This window comes from Gekko japonicus, unplaced genomic scaffold (genome assembly GCF_001447785.1).
Source record: "Gekko japonicus isolate JY-2015 unplaced genomic scaffold, Gekko_japonicus_V1.1 scaffold776, whole genome shotgun sequence".
Lineage (NCBI taxonomy): Eukaryota > Metazoa > Chordata > Lepidosauria > Squamata > Gekkonidae > Gekko > Gekko japonicus.
The window spans coordinates 446,423-464,672 of NW_015161428.1; the positions used below are offsets into that span (position 1 = coordinate 446,423).

Below are 18,250 nucleotides of genomic sequence, written 5' to 3' on the forward strand. Positions count from 1 at the left end.
ATGATTGGGGGCCTGGAGACCAAGCACTTTGAGGAAAGGCCGAGGGATGTGGGAATGTTTAATCTGGAGAAGAGGAGGCTGAGGGGTGACATGATTGCTCTCTTTAAGTATCTGAAGGGCTGTCACTTAGAGGCGGGTAGGGGGGCTGTTCCTGTTGGCAGCAGAGGAGAGGACTCGCAATAACGGGTTTCAATTAAGGGCGGGAAAGTACTGGCTGGATATTAGGAAAAGCTTTTTGACAGAGTTGTGCAACAGTGGAATCAGCTCGCTGTCTAGGGAGGTGGTGAACTCCCCCTCACTGGCAGTCTTCAAGCAGCGGCTGGACAAACATATGTCAGGGATGCTTTAGGCCAATCCTACATTGAGCCAGGGGGTTGGACTAGATGGCCTGTATGGCCCCTTCCCGTTCTAAGATTCTGTTAATCTGTTCTCTGCTGACTTTCTACTTGCAAAGAATTTTTCTTAACAGAAATGTGGTTCCCAGCTGCAGTCTGAAGCGATAAAAATACATTTTACCATCTCGGGCCTTCACTGTCTCGTTCAGCGACATGCACAGCTGCGGACGCTTTATACTTTTAATTTAATAGCCATTAATAGTCATTTCCTCTACTGCTCCCCCACCCTACCCCCAAACTGCAGTGCTAAGAAAGGGGCCCGGAATCTTTGGGAGAATTCCTAGCACCCTTCCCAGACTCCAGTTCCTGGGATTCTATGGAAAAACCCATAACAGTTCCTTGAGTAGAAATTGGTTCTGCAGGTCTGTCATAAAGATCAGCTGTTATCCTGTAATTCCACCAGCTAGAAAATATAAACAGATTTTAAAATGGGTTTTAATTTTGAAACAGCTGATTTTTAAATTGCTGCCATTTCAGACTTCTCTCCCCACCCTTGTCTCAGCCCTTTAGAACAATGCTTATAATGACAAAAATGTATATACACATTAAATAGAATGTATTTAAATATATACTAGGAAAAAGGTCCGTTGTGGAAATAAATACATGGTCTCTAGACAGAGGCTCTGGGCGGGTGCCTCAGCCTTGGACACTCAGTGTCAATTTGCTGTGGCGACCTCAGCAGGGTATAATGACACTGAGTCCACCATTTTCTCCAGAGGAACTGATCTCTGCTACCTAAATAACAGTTGTAATTTTGAGTGATCTCCAGCCCTCTCCTGGAGACTGGCAATGATGGTTTCCCAGAAGGGAATGGTTGGTTTGGAGGGACCTGTCCGAGGTCCCACACCTCCTAAAACCCCACCCTCTCCAGGCTCCATCCCTAACATCTCCAGGAATTTTCCACCTGGAGTTGGCAACCCTATCCCCAGCCAATCATCAACCTACCTTTATTTCCCCCTCACTCTTCAGCTTTCCACCCCCCACACACCTGCAGTCTCTCCCATGCTCTGAAGCCCTGACTGCTACGTCACATTGGCTGTCATACGGGGGCCACCTCAGCAGCATGTAAGGATACAGAGCCCACCATTTCCTCCAGGGGAACTGATCTCTGCCATCTGGAAAGCAGTTGTAATTCTGAGGGATCTCCAGCCCTCACCTGGAGATTGGACACATTTTACCTCAGAACAGCAAACTGTTTAGAATGTTAGAGGCAAAAGCCAATCAAGTCGCATATGCAAACAACCTCTGTGTTCTGACTGGCTATGGGGGGGAGAGGAACAGCAAACTGTTTAGAATGTTGGAGGTGAGACTCAAGCAATGCAGCCAATGGATAGGGACAGATTCTGAGTGACACACCAGGACGCCAACCAATTCCGGAGCGTGTGGAATGTTCTAGAGAAGTGCCACCACCATTCGGCTTTTATATATAAGGGAGATATATATATATATATAATTTCATTGGGTCACCTTTGATTGGTGACAATGAAAATGTAAGGACATAGGAACTCTTCTTTATGGATTCAGGCAAGTCCTGTTTGTCAGAGAAAGGTGCTCTTGGCTTTTCTTCCCACCCCCTTAAAAACTAAATCAGTGTGCCGGTCACCAGAGGACTAGAAACGAAGGTTGTCTTCAGAGATGTGTTGAGGGCTGGAAGGAAGGTTGCTGATGCAGAGCAAGTTCACCTGTGAAAGGTGTTTGCCAAATGGCATATTCTCAAACAGAGCGAGCACCACCTCAAGAGCTTTGTAATATGAATTCAGCAACTGCAGCTTAACAAGGAAGAAAGAAGATGTTGGTGGGGCTGGTAGAGTCCGAGGAGGTCCAGTTTTGGCGGGGCTGATTTCCAGAGGACGCCTTCCACACGTGCACACATACAAACACCCCTGTGTCTGCCTCAGCAAGTGGGTGGAGTGATGTCCATTTTTCTCGACCATTGTCAGACGGTGGGAGACTTCCATGCCCATCGCTGCAGCTCTCCGGCAGTCTTTCTCTTCCATTTCATTCTCCGGCTGCACCACGAGGCTCTTTCCGGGGAAAAAAAGCAAAGGGACACAAAGATCACAGTCATAGCCTGTGTGTCATCTTTCCAGTGGCTTTTCTATGCTTTTAATACTGTGTACCTTGAACCGGAGGTTGAGGGCATCTTTGCCCCCCACATTGTGTGGCTACAATTCCCTTCTGAAGATGATTGCGCCTCTGCTTAATTAGCGTGAACGGTATGCTTGTTCCATTTCCACTTCCATTTCTTAAAGGTGTGCTTAAAAAGTATGAACGTGTGAAGGAACCAAAAAGTGTTCCTGTCCTCTGAATCGTTTACAACTTTTGACACCGTTTTACAAAAGGGAAGTCAAGTGAGAGGATGCCTGCCAGACACTTTCTGCCTAGAGCTTACTGGGAGAAATAGGAAGCCGCTGGACTTGCCAGGACCCAGGTCTGCCCCTTCTTAGCACTGTGTGGTGTAACCACCTTCCCTGCCCTCTGAGCTGCATCCAGATGTTCTAGTTCAGCAGCTGTGCACTTGGCACCAGACACATGACTTTCGTCATTAGAGGCCTCACAAACATCTTTGTCTTGTGTCTGTAGATCTTGCTGCTAAAGTAAGTAATATAGCCATTTGTACTACACTGTACGTTAAAAAAATATTTGATTATTCATATTCTGTTTTTTTTTCTTTTTTTCTGCAGCCTTCCTTTTCTTGGTCCTGTATTCACTTATTGGTTATCTTATTGTAATATGTATTATTGTTACGTGTACCTCAATACTGTTTGACCTCTGAAGAAGGCCTCAATAGGGCGGAAACACGTCAGGTCATGTGTCTTGGCCCTTGTGTTGGGCCACTTGAACTTTTAAACGAGGCTTTCATTGGGCCCTTATATGTTTTTCACTGTCATTCTAATAAATACATGCAGGGGTCATTTCGTAAAAAAAGGGTGCAGGAGCTCATTAGCATAACTTATTAGCATAACTTATTTGCATATGCCACACCCCCTGATACCACCGGAAGTGTGTCAGAAGGCAACACCCACCGCTCAGGCTCCACTGGGCTGCTTTGGATTGCTAGCTATTGAGGGGGAGGGGACGTGCAGAACTGCCCTCACAGAGGAGGGAGAGCTTGTACCTGAATAAAACTTGGTTTTAAAGGTGCCACTGGACTGTTTTGGACCAGGGGGCCGGGGGGGGGGGCTCTACAACTTACCTGGCTGCTTCTTGCTCTGACTAAGGGCTGCTGGGAGCAGGGGGTGGGGCTTGTTGCATGTGCTCTTTACTGCCGGAGATCCGCTCCTGTGCACTCCTGCAGGAAATGACCCCTGAATACATGTATTTGTCACAAATTAGTTGGTATTTTTTCCTTCCCTGCATATGCATGTTGATCAACTACAACCTGTCCTGATGGTTTCTGGAGTGAGTTTCTGAGAGTCTTATTGGGGATCGGAGGGAGGGAGGGATGGGGAAGGGGAGGGTGGCCAGAGGCTGGAATCAGTGTTCCCTCTCAGCTGAGTTAGTGTGAGCTAGCTCACAGTTTTTTAGCCTCCAGCTCACACATTTTTGGCTTAGCTCAGGAAGGAGGGCTCCAGAGCAATGCTCCCTCTGAGCTGCAGAGTCTTGTGAGCAAAAATTCTGCTTTGTGAGCTACTGGCATTAAAGCGGTGAGCGAGTGATTTGGCTCCTGCATAAATTAGTTTGCTCTGGAGCTGTGCCAAGGTGAGCCGGAAGCTAAAAAACTGTGAGCCATCTCACACTGACTCAGCTGAGAGGGAACACTGCTCTGGAGCCCTCCTTCCTGAGCTAAGGCAGAAATGCGTGAGCTGGAGGTTGAAAAACTGTGAGCTAGCTCACACTGACTCAGCCTAGAGGGAACACTGCTCTGGAGCCCTCCTTCCTGAGCTAAGGCAGAAATGCGTGAGCTGGAGGTTGAAAAACTGTGAGCTAGCTCACACTGACTCAGCCTAGAGGGAACACTGCTCCAGAGCAAACTGATTGATGCAGCAGCCAAATCGCTCGCCCACGACTTTAATGCCAGGAGCTCACAAAGGGGGATTTTTGCTCACAGGACTCCACGTCTTAGAGGGAGCCTTGGCTGGAATGTAACCTCCACATGCAGAGGCTGTGCATGTGGGAATGTCACTTGCTGGGGGTTCATAGTGGGGGGGGCAGCTGCGCCCTTTGTGCGGCATTTGTTGGTTTCCTCAAAAACATCCGGTTGGCCACCGTGGAAAACGGAGTGCCAGACGGAGATGGGTGCCCAGGTCACAGTTTTCCAGCCTTGGATGGGTCACTCTAGCAAAAAGGTGTCGTGTAGACCTCCTCATCTAGTGTGTGCGTCCTCTGCCACTAGTGTGCACGTCCTCATCTTGGCTGAGGTTTCCACATGTGGAATCAGGCCCAGCAGAGGGCCTCTGGACTTAGTCCAAGCTGTGTCTCGTGAGGGTTCTGTCTGCTGGCCTGCCTCTCAGCCCCTCTTTCCCAGTCATCTCAGGATCCCAGGTTCCCTGGTCTCGCCTGCTGTCCTGTCTTTGGACTATTGCCCCTCCGATGGCCAATCGGACCCCAGCAGCACGGCCCAAGAGCTGAGCAACAGGCGTGAGAGATAAGCAGCTTTACAAGGGGCCACTACCTTTCCCCGATTCACCAAAGGGTCCTAGGAGGCCCATGCATAAAACAATACGCTCAGGGCTATTTTGGGGCAGGAACTGAGTTCTGGCTGGCTCCCGAGTTGGCCACGCCCAGCAGGAACTCATTAGCATAATAGGCCACACCCAACAGCAGGAACTCAGTAGGATTGGCTACATTAGGGGTGTGTGGCCCAACATGCAAAGGAGTTCCTGCTCCAAAAAAAGCCCTGGGTTTTGACCACAAACAAAGTAAACAGAATAAGAAGCAAAAGGTGGGTGTGGCTGAATGACCACACTTCTGGTAACATGGGGTTGTGGTCTAATAGGCTATTGAGCTGTGCTGTCAGAGGTGTGGCCTAATATGCTAATGAGTTTCTGCTGTTGGGTGTGGCCTATTGTGCTAATGAGTTCCTGCTGGGCTTTTTCTACAAAAAAAGCCCTGGATACGCTGAATATTTCCTCCCGATTAGGAGCAGAGAAGTGGGCTAATTGGGGTGGAAACAGATTTTAGGAGGGGCTCGTTCTCGCCTAGCCAAATTGCTGAGTATGCAAAATCCACGGCCCCGTTTACATTTCCTGCAAGGTTCGTTTGGTAATCGGCCCTTCATGAGTGTGTTTTGGGTTTCCAGTGTTCTAAGCACAGGGATCGTACAACCGCCTCATTAAGCAGGCAGATATCATTGCTGTCTGCGGTGTGGCTGGCTTCAGGCGTGTTGGCCGGGACTTGCCAACTGTGCATTCATGGTGGAGGGGAGATTTGGTGGGGCAGCGGGGGAGGGGTAGCCCCACGCCTTCCCTGAACTCCAAGCAGTGATTTCGCCGCATGGAGATCAGGCAGGGGCAGCCCCCTGCTAGAAAAAAAACCCCAGCTCTTAAAGGGTTCCCTTTAAATGGTGTTTTTCAAGAGGATGGCTGCCCATTCCTGAACTCCAAATGGGGAAATCGCCACTTGGAGTTCAGGGGAAATGTGCAGCCGGCAGCTGCCCCTCTCCCTCACCCTCACCTCCTGCAAGATTTAAAGGGCCCGCTGATCAGCTGGAGGGCCCTGAACTCTTGGAGGGGAGGAGGGAGAGGGGCGGCGGCAACATTTAAAGGGCCCTCCAGCTGATTGGCACCCTCGACTGTTGCGTCAGTTCCATCAAGCCGGGGAATCTCCCGGAATGACCTGGAGACCTCCCGGAATGGGCAGGAGAAGTTGAATTTCGAGAGGGCAGTATGTCAGCTATGCTGCCGTGGGGATTGGGATGCTCAGTCAGAGTCTGTGTAAATTGCTTTCGCATTCCTGTCTATGCTTTGCGCCGAAACGCTTATCTATAACTATGTGCAGGTGGGAGTGTGTGTTGTCTGCCTTTCCAGGCAGCCGTGGGAGCCGGACAGTTCCCAGCTTCGCCTAGAAACAGTTCGCTGGCTTTAGCCCGCGCACGGGAGGGTGCCTAATTGGCCAGTGTAGTGGGGGTGTGTGCATACAAATGCCCTATATCTTATTATGTCCAAGGGACAACTGCCATTCTTAACAGTGACGATGTTAATGCATCTGTAGCTCTTCAATAAAAGTATAACCTTTCTTGAAAGCGTGTACTCCGTTGTTGGCTGTGGGTTCTGACAGCCACGTGCTCCTGCTGATCAGCTGGAGGGCCGTTTTAATGTCACGGGGGAGGGGAGGAAGGGAAGAGGGGCAGCGGCTGTTGTGGGGCGTGCCTCACATTTGAGGGGGCAGGACCCCGAAATGCACCACCGTAGCTACAGGCCTGCCACTACACCAGCTCTATTTTGGGTTCTGCAGGAGCACGTACCCACCTTTCTATTTGCAGGTGTGGACATCGTAAATCCGGATGCACTCCTGGCAGCTGACGTAGCAGCACCAGTGGAAGATGCAGTGGCACTTCTCCTTCCGTTTCTCTGTCCTCGTGTTGTGGCCCCGGCCGCAGCACAGCAGATCACAGCCGTCGATGCCGTGCGAAGTCACGTTGCACGTCCTGTCCCTGGTGCCGAAGGAGCCCGTCTCTGGGTTGGGGTCGCAGAAGTTGGGCGAGTTCTCATAGTAGACCAAGTCACGCTCTGTTGGCGGCTTGAAGAGGGCGTACTTGGCCCGCAAGGTCTCCACCCACCCACGGGACTCCCGATGTTTCTCCACCACCATCTCCGAAGCGCTGTCGTACTTGTCCTTCAAGTAGTCACCGATGGCCCGGAAATCTGGCTGGGCCCACCAACACGTTTTAACCTCGCAGCTGCCCGATAGGCCGTGGCACTTGCATTTCAAGTGCATGTGATCCAAGATGGTCTACCCAGAAGGAAGCAGAAACATGGAAGGAAGCCCGCATCAGTTTTGTGCAGGGTCTACGGAATAGGTCAGGGCAGTCCCGTAAGCCAGGGGTTTTTTAAGTCGGGGCATTTAAATTCCTTCCTGGCTAATCAAATTAAAAGTAATTTAATTCAGTTTCTGGAGGAAATAGAGAGGTTCTTTCTGGCTCCACATGGCCACCGTAGCTGGTCCTTCATGCCAGACAGCTGTGCAGGAATACTCGGCTCCTTCCCCGCACCTATTGCTCGGGGGCCCTTGGCTGGATGGGGAGTCGGGGGGCTTTGCCAGTATGTTGGGGGGGCTAGCCCCCCGAGTTGCCCCAAGTTGCCCCACTGTAGCTACGGGCCTGGGTCAGGGGTGTCAAACCTACGGCCCATAGGCTAGCCTGTGAGCAACTGGCCATTACCCTTATCTAGCCTGTGAGCAACTGGCCATTACCCTTATTTGCCAGTTTGTCCCAGTGCTAATGAATAACAGGCGGTGGAAGTGGGAAGGGTGGGCATCAGGGAGAGACTGTAAGGAAGTACTGTAAGAGTGTTAATGTTTGTATTTTGAGTAAGAAAACATCATGAATTGAGTTTGCCTATGTCCTTTATATGGAGCTGCGGTGGCTCAAGTGGTGAAGACGCTGAACTGCAGGCTGTGGAAGGTCAGTAGTTCAGCAGTTCAAGACCCGAGTGTGCCGCATGACGGAGTGAGCTCCCGTCTCTAGTTCCAGCTCCTGCCAACCTAGCAGTTCGAAAGCAAGAAATTGCAAGTAGATAAATACTCTTGATACAACTTCCCACTTCGGTGGGAAGGTAACAGCGTTCCGTGCGCCTTGGTGTCTAGTCATGCCAGCCACATGACCACGGAAACATCTTCGGACAGCGCTGGCTCTTCGGCTTTAAAACAGAGATGAGCACTGCAACCCTAGAGTTGGATTCGACTGGCTTTCGAGCAAGGGAACCTTTACCTTTACCTATGTCCTTTATAAAGTTTATATGTCTCCGTTACACGTGGCACACGTGGCCTGGTCTGAGAAAGTGACATTTATGTTGGATCCAGCCCTTGTAACAAATGAATTTAACACCTCTGGATAGGCTCTGGACCTCTGTCCTAGGAAAGAAACTAACTCCACAGGCTAATTTCCACAGGGACTGTTTCATCCTATTCACAGCCTCAGTGTAACTGAATCAGACCCTTGGTCCATCCAAGTCAGCCTTGTGTACTCAGACTCATACTGACAAAGAAACACTGTGATAAAATTGACAATATTTAATTATTCTTATGAACATCAATGTGTGTATCTATTAAGACTTTTACAATATTGCTTAGGAAATTCTGACATTTTCAAGGGAAAGTCCAACATCATCATATCCTCAATGAGCGCCCGGTCAACCACTCATTTCACAAATCTTCCTCAGGAGTAAACCCCATAAGGCTGGAAGGTGTCAGCCTCTTGATACAACTTAACTTCTTTTTGATACAGTTTAACCTCTTTCTTCAAATTATTGCAGCTTAACTTCTTTTTCATATTATCCTGAAGCAAACACGGTTATTTAGAATAGAAAGAGACATGAAGCTTAATGGAATATAGTTTTGTTATATATATATTTTTAAATATCAATAATTTTTAACTTGAATGATTTTAAACTTACTTCCAGTTTCATTGCAAGTGCTTGAATTAGGAGCAAGCCAATTAATTCATTTCTAGTAGTAGCAACCAGTCACCATTTTTATCTGGCTAGAAGCCTTCTTTTTTCAAATTGGCTGGTATTTGCTCTCTACTAGAAAATGCCAGAATTCCCTAAGCAATATTGTAAAAGTCTTAATAGATACACAAATTGATGTTCATAAGAATCATTCAATATTGTCAATTTTATCACTGCGTTTCTTTGTTTGATAGTATCAGTAATAGGGAAGGCAAAATCCTACCGGAACTGTCTGTGCTTTTCCAAAAAAAGTATCCCTTTCAGTTTGGCTGCCCCTAGTAGCTGCTCAGCCTTTTAGTTCATTGCTGTTCCACCTGGCTAGCAAGGGTGGCCAAACTGTGGCTCGGGAGCCACATGTGGCTCTTTCACACATATTGTGCTGCTCCTGCTACAGTGGCTGGGGAAGCAAAGGGGAGGTATGCCTCCCCGATAGGTCCTCCCTTCCCCAGCCAGTGCAGAGAAAGAAAACAGCTTGAACTTTAAATGCATTCTCAAAGGCCTCCCACCCCCCGCCAGTTTGGTGTAGAGGTTAAGTGTGCGGACTCTAATCTGGGAGAACCGGGTTTGATTCCCCACTCCTCCACTTGCACACGTGTTATGTGTCATTTGATTGGTCCTAATAAAGGATTGCCGATTTGGTTGGTCCTAATAAAGGATTGCCAATTTGGTGTAGTGTTTAGGAGCATGGACTCTAATCTGGGGGGACAGGGATTGATTCCCCACTCCTCCACTTTGCAGCTGCTGGTGTGAGCTTGGGTCATTCTCAAGTTCTCGCAGAGCTTTTCTTTCAAGGGCAGTTCTTGAAGGAGCTCTCTCAGCCCCACCTACCTCACAAGGTGATAGGGTTGCCAAATGTTACCTACCTTGCCGGTGAGGAACTCCTGTGCGGCTCCCGGTGCACGCGCTGCATGCACGTCACAGGGAAGTGACGTCATGACGCCAGGCACGCTGGGGGCGGGGCCATGACCATACAAGGGAAAACCATAGAGTTTTCCCTTGTATGGCCGTGGCCCCACCCCCAGCGTGCCCGGCATCATAACGTCACTTCCCTGTGACGTGCACGCTGGGGCGGGGTTCCCCCCGGGGCCCAATTCCCCGGCGTCGGGGAACGGGCCTCTGGGGCGGGGGGGTTTCCGCCCCCCGGGGGGATTTGGCACCCCTACAAGATGTCTGTTGTGGGGAGGGGAAGGGAAAGGAGTCTGTAAGCCGCTCTGAGGATCCTTTGGGTAGTGAAGGGTGGGGTATAAATCCAATCTCTTCTTCTTTTTCTGCATTCTGGTTTTGCTTTGGGGATCCACACAGCTGCTAACCACGCCTTTCTGCCTTTAGCGTGCCAGAGAGGGAAGTGCAAGAATACCATGTGCTGCTTTGGACTGTGGAGGAGATTTCAATGCTCCTAGAGCAGGACTCTGGAGGGACAGTATAAACATCCCAAAACAATTTCCATAAATCATAATTTAAAACTCCATGCAAACAGAAAGCTAGCACAACAGCAAGAAAGAAGAAGAGTTGGTTTTATACCCTGCCCTTCACTACCTGAAGGAGTCTCAAAGCGGCTTACAATTGCCTTCCCTTCGTCTCCCCCCAACAGAGACCCTGTGAGCAATGCTCCCTCTAAGCTGTGGAGTCTTGTGAGCAAAAATTCTGCTTTGTGAGCTACTGGGATTACAGTTGTGAGCAAGTGATTTGGCTACTGCGTAAATTAGTTTGCTCTGGAGTCCTCCTTCCTGAGCTCAGACAAAAACCTGTGAGCCGGAGGCTAAAAAATTGTGAGGTAGCTCACACCAACTCAGCTTAGAGGGAACACTGCCTGTGAGGTAGGTGGAGTAAGAGAGCTCTGAGAGAACTGTGACTGGGCCAAAGTTACCCAGTTAGCTTCATGTAAAGGAGGAGTGGGGGGAATCAAACCTGGTTCTCCAGATTAGAGTCCGCCGCTCTTAACTGCTACACCAAGCTGGCTCTCTTGGTGTGCAGTGCTGCTTTCCTCTTTTGCAGAAAGCTTCACACAGATGGGGAGCCTTGCAAACTCTTGTCCCACGTCTGCACAGGCTGGAATGGTGCTGCCCCTCTGGCCATTTCTTCTCTCAATCCGCTACATGTCTAAATCAGACCTCTCCAGACATGTCTAAGGCCGGCGGCCTTGGCGACTGGGGTGGTTGCTTAGTTTGTACCCAGCCTGGTAGCTGGGTTTGTTGGTCTGTGTCCAGGGGTCATTTCCTGCAGGAGCGCACAGGAGTGGAGCTCCGGCAATAAAGAGGCCAGGGGGCAGGAACATGCAACAAGCCCCACCCCCTGCTCCCAGCAGCCCTCCGTCAGAGCAAGAAGCAGCCAGGTAAGTTGCAGAACCCTCCCGGTCCAAAACAGTCCAGTAGCACCTTTAAGGCCAAGGTTTATTCAGGTAGAAGCTCTCCCTCCTCTTCCAGGACAGATTTGCACGTTCCCCCCCCCCCCAATAGTTAGCAATCCAAAAGAGTCCAGTTGAGCGTAAGCGGTGGGTGTTGCCTTCTGACACACTTCCGGTGATGTCAGGGGGTTTGGCATATGCAAATAAGGTATGCTAATGAGTTATGCTAATGAGCTCCTGCATCTCTTTTTCTACAAAATGACCCCTGTCTGTGTCTATTTCCATTCCTCCTCCTCAATGCTGCTGTCAAGAACAATGTCCTTATCAGGGGAAGGCCTCGGCCTCTATGCCCTCTTGTTGGCCCTCCAGAGGAACTGGTTGGCCCCTGTGTGAGACAGGATGCTGGTTCAGAAGGTCCACTGGTCTGATCCAGCAGGGCCCTTCTGATGTTCTTGTCAGGGGAAGGCCTCGGCCTCTCTGCCCTGTTGTTGGCCCTCCAGAGGAACTGGTTGGCCCCTGTGTGAGACAGGATGCTGGTTCAGAAGGTCCACTGGTCTGATCCAGCAGGGCCCTTCTGATGTTCTTGTCAGGGGAAGGCCTCGGCCTCTCTGCCCTGTTGTTGGCCCTCCAGAGGAACTGGTTGGCCACTGTGTGAGACAGGAGGTTGGACTAGAAGGACCACTGGTATTATTTATTTATTTATTTATTTCAATTTGTATTCCTCCTTGCCTGATCCAGCAGGGCTCTTTTTAGGTTCTTATCAGGGGAAGGCCTTGGCCTCTTCGCCCTGTTGTTGGCTGTCCAGAGGAACTGGCTGGCCCCTGTGTGAGACAGGATGCTGGACTAGATTGGACCACTGGTCTGATCCAGCAGGGCCCTTCTGATGTTCTTGAGGTGCTCACAGAAGCGTCTGTGGCTCTCCCTTCCCCATTTTGTTCTCCGTGAGGCAGTTTGGGCCGAAGGAGAATGGCTGGCTGAAGCTCGCCCCATGTGCTTCATGATGAGTGGAGATTTGAACATGGATCTCCCAGACCCTAGTCCAGCATGTATGCCCCCCTGTGCATAGCGTAAAAGGGTCCAGGGGTTTTTTTGTAGAAAAAGCCCAGCAGGAACTCATTAGCATAATAGGCTAGACCCAACAACAGAAATTCATTAGCATATTAGGCCACACCCCTGACAGCACAACTCATTGGCATATTAGGCCACACCCCCATGTTACCAGAAGTGTGGTCATCCAGCCACATCCACCTTTCCCTTCTTATTCTGTTTACCTTGTTTGTTGTCCAAACCAGGGCCTTTTTTGTAGCAGGAACTCCTTTGCATGTTAGGCCACACACCCCTAATGTAGCCAATCCTAATGAGTGTCTGCTGTTGGGTGTGGCCTATTATGCTAATGCATTCCAAAAAAAGGGTGTGGCCAACTTGGCAGCCAGCCGGAACTCCGTTCCTGTGTGTTCCTGCCCAAAAATAGCCCTGACCGGGTCCATCTTCCTCTGTTGACCAAGGAAGAGAAGCCACTCACCGTTCTTCCGGCTTCGTTATTGTGCCTGTTCATGGCAGAGCGGGCATCTGGGCGGTTTTCTCGGGCATCTGCAAACTCCCGGGAAACCAGCACGCCAAAGTCAGCATCCTCACTGCAGCCACCCCATTTCCACCCTTCGCCGGGTGGCCCCTTGTGATGTGAGTCGCAGCCGCAGATAGTGGAAGTTCCTTCAGCACAGGAGCGGGTTACGGCAAACGCCACCCCTGCTGAGGCAATGGCGTGGACAAAGGCAGACTCTCGGGTAGCTGTGAAGGAAAGGGAAAGGTTATGTTGCTGGGACCAAAAAGACCTTTCTCCCCCTGCCCTCTGCCATTCACAGAGTTATGGTTCTTGTTTCCGAATGTTTGGGTCCCCGATCTGAAGAAACATTTGTTCTGTCGCGGCCCGTAAGATCTGCTGAGGGCATCCAGGGGTAGTTCTGTGCTTCATAAAGACATAAGAGAACCGGCCCATCCAGTCCAACACTCTGTGTCACACAGTGGCCAAAACCCAGGTGCCCTCAGGAGGTCCATCAGCTGGGCCAGAACTCCAAAAGCCCTTTCACTCGCCCACCAAGCACCAAGAAGATAGAGCATCACTGCCCCAGATATAAAAATATAAGAGAAGAAGCCCTGTTGGATCAGGCCAATGGCCCATCCAGCCCAACGCTCTGTAACACACAGTGGCCAAAACCCAGGTGCCTTCAGGAGGTCCACCAGTGGGACCAGAACTCCAGAAGCCCTCCCACTGTTAACACTGCCATGTCTTTGGAATGTGTGGGGGGTGATCCTCCTTCCTGGTACACTAACGATGTCTCCTGCCTGGGTTGTTATCTGGGTATGCTTTTCTGACCTTGGGGTTCCAGCTGCTCCTGACCTGCTGGGAACAAACGGCTCCTATTTTCTCCCGCTCACTTTCCTCCTGTGCACACGCGCACAATGCACAGTGCTTATTGGCTTCTGCTTGTAATGGGGGGTGCTTTGAAATTACTATAACTTTGGGTGTCCTGCTGCTTTGGACCATTCCTGACAAAAAACGTTCACCTGTCCTAGTTATGAACTACCAATAAACAGAATACTTCTTATGAAGCGCTGTGTGGTGTGATCTGACTATAGAACCAAGATCACAGTGCATCCCTTGCCCCAGCCTGAGAGTTCCTACCTATACCTTGTGGTTAATAGCCACTGATGGACCTCTGCTCCATATGTTTATCCAATCTCCTCTTGAAGCCGTCCATGCTTGTAGCTGCCACCACTTCCTGTGGCAGTGAATTCCACGTGTTCATTACTCTTTGGGTGAAAAAGGACTTCCTTTGTTCTGTTCCACGTCTGCTGCTCATTAATTTCATTGAGTGCCCACAAGTTCTTGTACGGTGAGAAAGGGACTACTTTCTCTACCTTCTCTATCCCATGCATAAATCTGTAAACCTCTTATCATGTCTCCCCTCAATCAGGTATGGATACTGACAGCACCTGTAGAAGTAATTCCTATACCGGGTCGTATGAGGAGTAGATCTTTATGAACTCCCCACGAGCCCAGTTTCTCAACCACGAGGAAGCTACCCGTTGCAACTCTGCATGCACACACTGCTGGCGCATTTCCTTTTCCCAGTCAGACTGGGTGCTGAAGGCCAGGGCTAGAATATCCGCTACCGTTGTAGTTATTTTAAGTACTGGTTTTAAATGTTCATAATGTAATGTTTTATTGTGTTTTTAAACCATACTGTATTGTTTAAGATGATGTGAACCGCCCTGAGCCTGCTCATGGAATGGGCGGGATACAAATACAATCAATCAATCGATCGATCAATCAATCAATTTTGTTGCCTAAATTGAAATGTCTTCTCACCTTTCAAGTGTGGGAAATATTTCTACCAGGTGTTCCGACAACTTTGTGTTGAAAAGTGGGACGTCAGTTTCCATATCCTGCTCACAGCCTAACCCTCACCCTCCGAACAAGGACGCATACAGAATCGTGGTGGGGGACAGCCGTTTCTGGAAGTGACATTTTTTGGGGGGTGGGGTGGGAAGGGGGCCTAGGATGGCTCAGGCGCTTGCATGCCCAGTTGAGGAGTCTGCCAGGATCCGCACAGTTTAGGGAAAGAGAAAATATAAGTGAAGGTTCTTTTTATATCAAGGCAGGGAATGAGTTTTGCTCGCTTTTGTAAAAACCAGAACTCTTGAAAACAAGGCTGGGCGGTGGGGGGGGGGCGCGGTGCTAGAGCCACCATCTTGAAAGCAGCCTGGCCTTCTCAGCATGCCCATTCTTCAGGAGGTTTGAGAATAACCAGCTTGGAAAAAGCCTAAACTCCCCCCACGTACACACACACACACACACACACACAAACACACTGATGTCCCCCGAGGCCTGGGATTCTCTTGTGTGTGAGGAACGGGGGCTTGGGGTGGGCTCCAAGAGATTTCCCAGTGACAACATTGACATTCCCAGAAGCGACGAGGGGCACAGCTTGGGTGGATTAGGGGCTCTTGACAGTGCCTCACTGTGCCGGTCTCCAATCCAGACCCCGTTACCTGCTGGGACACTCAATTTGCCATTGTTTGCTGAGTGTCACACTGTATTACCCACATAATGTGGAATGTTTCCGCCAGGCCCAGCGGTACCCACGCTGGCATTCCCCACGGCCACCCCTTGGCAACGGGGCCCGCATCTTCCCTGCCCCGCCGTCCCCCTGCAAGCCCACCAGTCAGGCTAGGAAATCCCCTATTGAGACCTCTGATGCCGGTCCTCCCCTCCTGGGCCGAGAGTGGCCAAAGGGCGTGTGAATGGCTCGGGGTTGTGAAACAGTTCAGGGTCTGGGATGATATCCCTTTGCCCCGGCGCACAGTAGGGATGGAGGCTTAGCCCTTTTCTCCGGCGTCTAAGCTCATTTTCTCTCCCTCGCTGCCACCCATGCGGCTTCGAAATCTCCTGTGTGTTTCTATCCAGCCTGCTCTTTAAATGCAAATTCGTCGTCTCTGCCCCTGTTGGAAAAGACCGCTGGGTTATCAGGATGCTGCTGGACATTTCGCAGCCAGAGAGGCCTTTGAGGTACAGGTTTCAATCGGCATTTGTCTCAGAGAGCTGCGTCAGGTCTCTTTGTTGTCCTTAAATGCCCCGTGGTTTTCTTAGCTGCTAGCCTTCAACCTCTGCAGAGCCTGTGTCTACTCTAATCCCACCCATCTATTGGTTTTTTAAAAAATTATATTGTGCACTTTTCAGACCATCTTCTCATTGTGGCCGTAAGTAACAACCCTCTACCCGGGCTGCAGTTGTTGCTTACAGCTGGGGCTCCTGTGAGTGAAGCATCCCTTACATGTTGAAACCTAGCATGTCAGAAAGAAAGGAGGGCTACAAGCCTTTCCCCCGCTAGTCTTCTATGCCAAGGGAACGTAGGGTATAAGGAAGCCAATCTAAAGCAATGGACTGAAGTTTATGTGCCTCTGTGATCTTAACTCCCTGGACACGACTGAGCACATCATTGTCGAATGCCCCCTGTATGAGCCACCTCACAGAAAATTCCTTCCAACTTGGCTTCATCCTAAAAGTTATTTGAGTAACAAGTTAAAACGTCAACTTCTCTTGAAGGATTCGATCCCTGAGATCACTAATGATGATGCCAAGTTTCTTACCAAAGTTCTTAAGGTACAAAATTTGAGATAGTACTATTTTGATTGTACTAAACTTGTATGGAAGCTTAGATTTTAATTTTACGATACAATGTTTTATATACCTTATGACTAATGATAAATCTATATATCCTTTAGTAAAGGTCTATGAATGAATGAATTAATTAATTAATGATTGACTGAAGTTTATGACATCAGCGAGGCCTTTCAGGAAAGAAAGGAAAGAAGCACAGCCAAAGTAGCCTAGCAGAAGGCTGAAAGAATTGTGCATCAGGGCCCTCCTCTTGAAGATTGATGGGGGAAAATAGCAAAGTTATCCCGTCAGCCAGGCAGCATTTGCAGGTTTGGTGCAAGCCAGGTGCACTTAAAAAGGACATTGCCTGTAGTCTCTCTACCCAGATAGGGAGAATTCTGCCCTTTCCTCATTTCTCCAGATTTTAAATTGTATGAAAGAGTGTATCCCAGCTGTGCACAGGGAAATCTACAGGTTAAAGGCTTTGACCTCATACGAAGTTCTCCTGTGCCTCTCCAAGGAAAGAAATCTGTTCAGTTACCATTAGTTTCATTGTGGCTCGACAGGAGACTTTCCTGATTTAGTTTTCTGTTTGTAATAATCTTTTTATTTCACAATATTCAAAACATGAGGCTACATAATACATTCCACACAATACAATATTCGTGAGATAAGATTTGAGAATCTAAACAAGGGCCCAGGTCACACGGGAGGGGGCTGTTTGCCCCAGAGCAAAATAACGTGCGGTTGCACGATCAGACGTCCCGCAGAGGTCCCGTTGAGGTCCCGTGGTTAGGGGGGAGGTGCCGATCACAGGACAATCCTTGCGGTGCGGCAAAGAAGCGGCCTCTCTAGCAAAAGGCTCTGTGGGTTTAACCCCTTCCAGGGCTGCAGAGGAATGCAAACTGTGTCCTCCCTCTGGTCCCCTCCAGGAGGAGCTTCAGCCAGGCCGCCCTCCCGCCACGCCCCCCCCGCACCTCCCCCTCTGCCGCCCGGTGCAGAGAGTTCCTCTCGAGCAGGCTGAGCCAGGAGTGGGGGAGGGGTACAGAAAAGAGGAGGGGGCTGTGTTGTTTGTTTTTAAACGAAGTGTGCGCATGCGACGTTGGGTGCTTGTGCGCATCCTGTGGAGACTTGAGAGAGAAAAAACCTTTTAGCGACAGGACATGGGCGGGCGCCGGATGCCATGACCTACCACCAGAAACACGATCAGGCGCCTGCCCTTGCCCCGCGGTTTCCGGAAACTAGTACCTTGGAGGTACTAGTTTTTTAACCCCGCATCTTCAGCGGGAAGCCTCGGGTTCGCCATGGGAGCTCTACGCTTCCCAGATGTGGCGCTGTAATCGCGCCCGAAAAATCCGCCTATCTTCCGTCTCTGTAGTGTTGCTAATGCTCCGTGTGACCGCAGCCAAGGTTCAGTACCTCTTTTTTGACTAATTCTTTAGATTTATTCCTATTCCGCCTGGGCATAATGTTCAAAAGAACTACACCAGGACCTCTTTGTATTTCTGTATTCCTGATGCAGTTCTAAATACATTGGGTTGGATCTAGTGGACAGAGGGGAGACTTTTGGTGCCCCCCATCTTACTCCAGCCTCATGGACCCCCTTGAATGGCTGCTTCCAGGGGAGGTGGGACAGGAGTCCCCCCCCCGAACAGCATGAGCAATGAATCCACAGTGGGAGGAGGGATTCAGCACAAATCCCTTCCACATCTGTCAGTGGGAATGTACTGCTAGATCCAAC

The 18,250-nt window shown here is 49.9% G+C and overlaps 1 protein-coding gene across 1 annotated transcript in view; it reads right to left on the bottom strand.

Moving 5' to 3' along the window:
• Positions 1–6,809: 6,809 nt before the first annotated feature.
• Positions 6,810–18,250, bottom strand: part of WNT3 (wingless-type MMTV integration site family member 3) — a 67,091-nt gene continuing 55,650 nt past the window's right edge. Inside the window, exons 3-4 of the mRNA XM_015428944.1 lie at positions 12,871–13,136; positions 6,810–7,289 (exon numbers count right to left, since the gene is read on the bottom strand). Coding sequence (XP_015284430.1) covers positions 6,810–7,289; positions 12,871–13,136 — 746 coding nt within the window. The remainder of the gene's footprint in view (positions 7,290–12,870; positions 13,137–18,250) is intronic.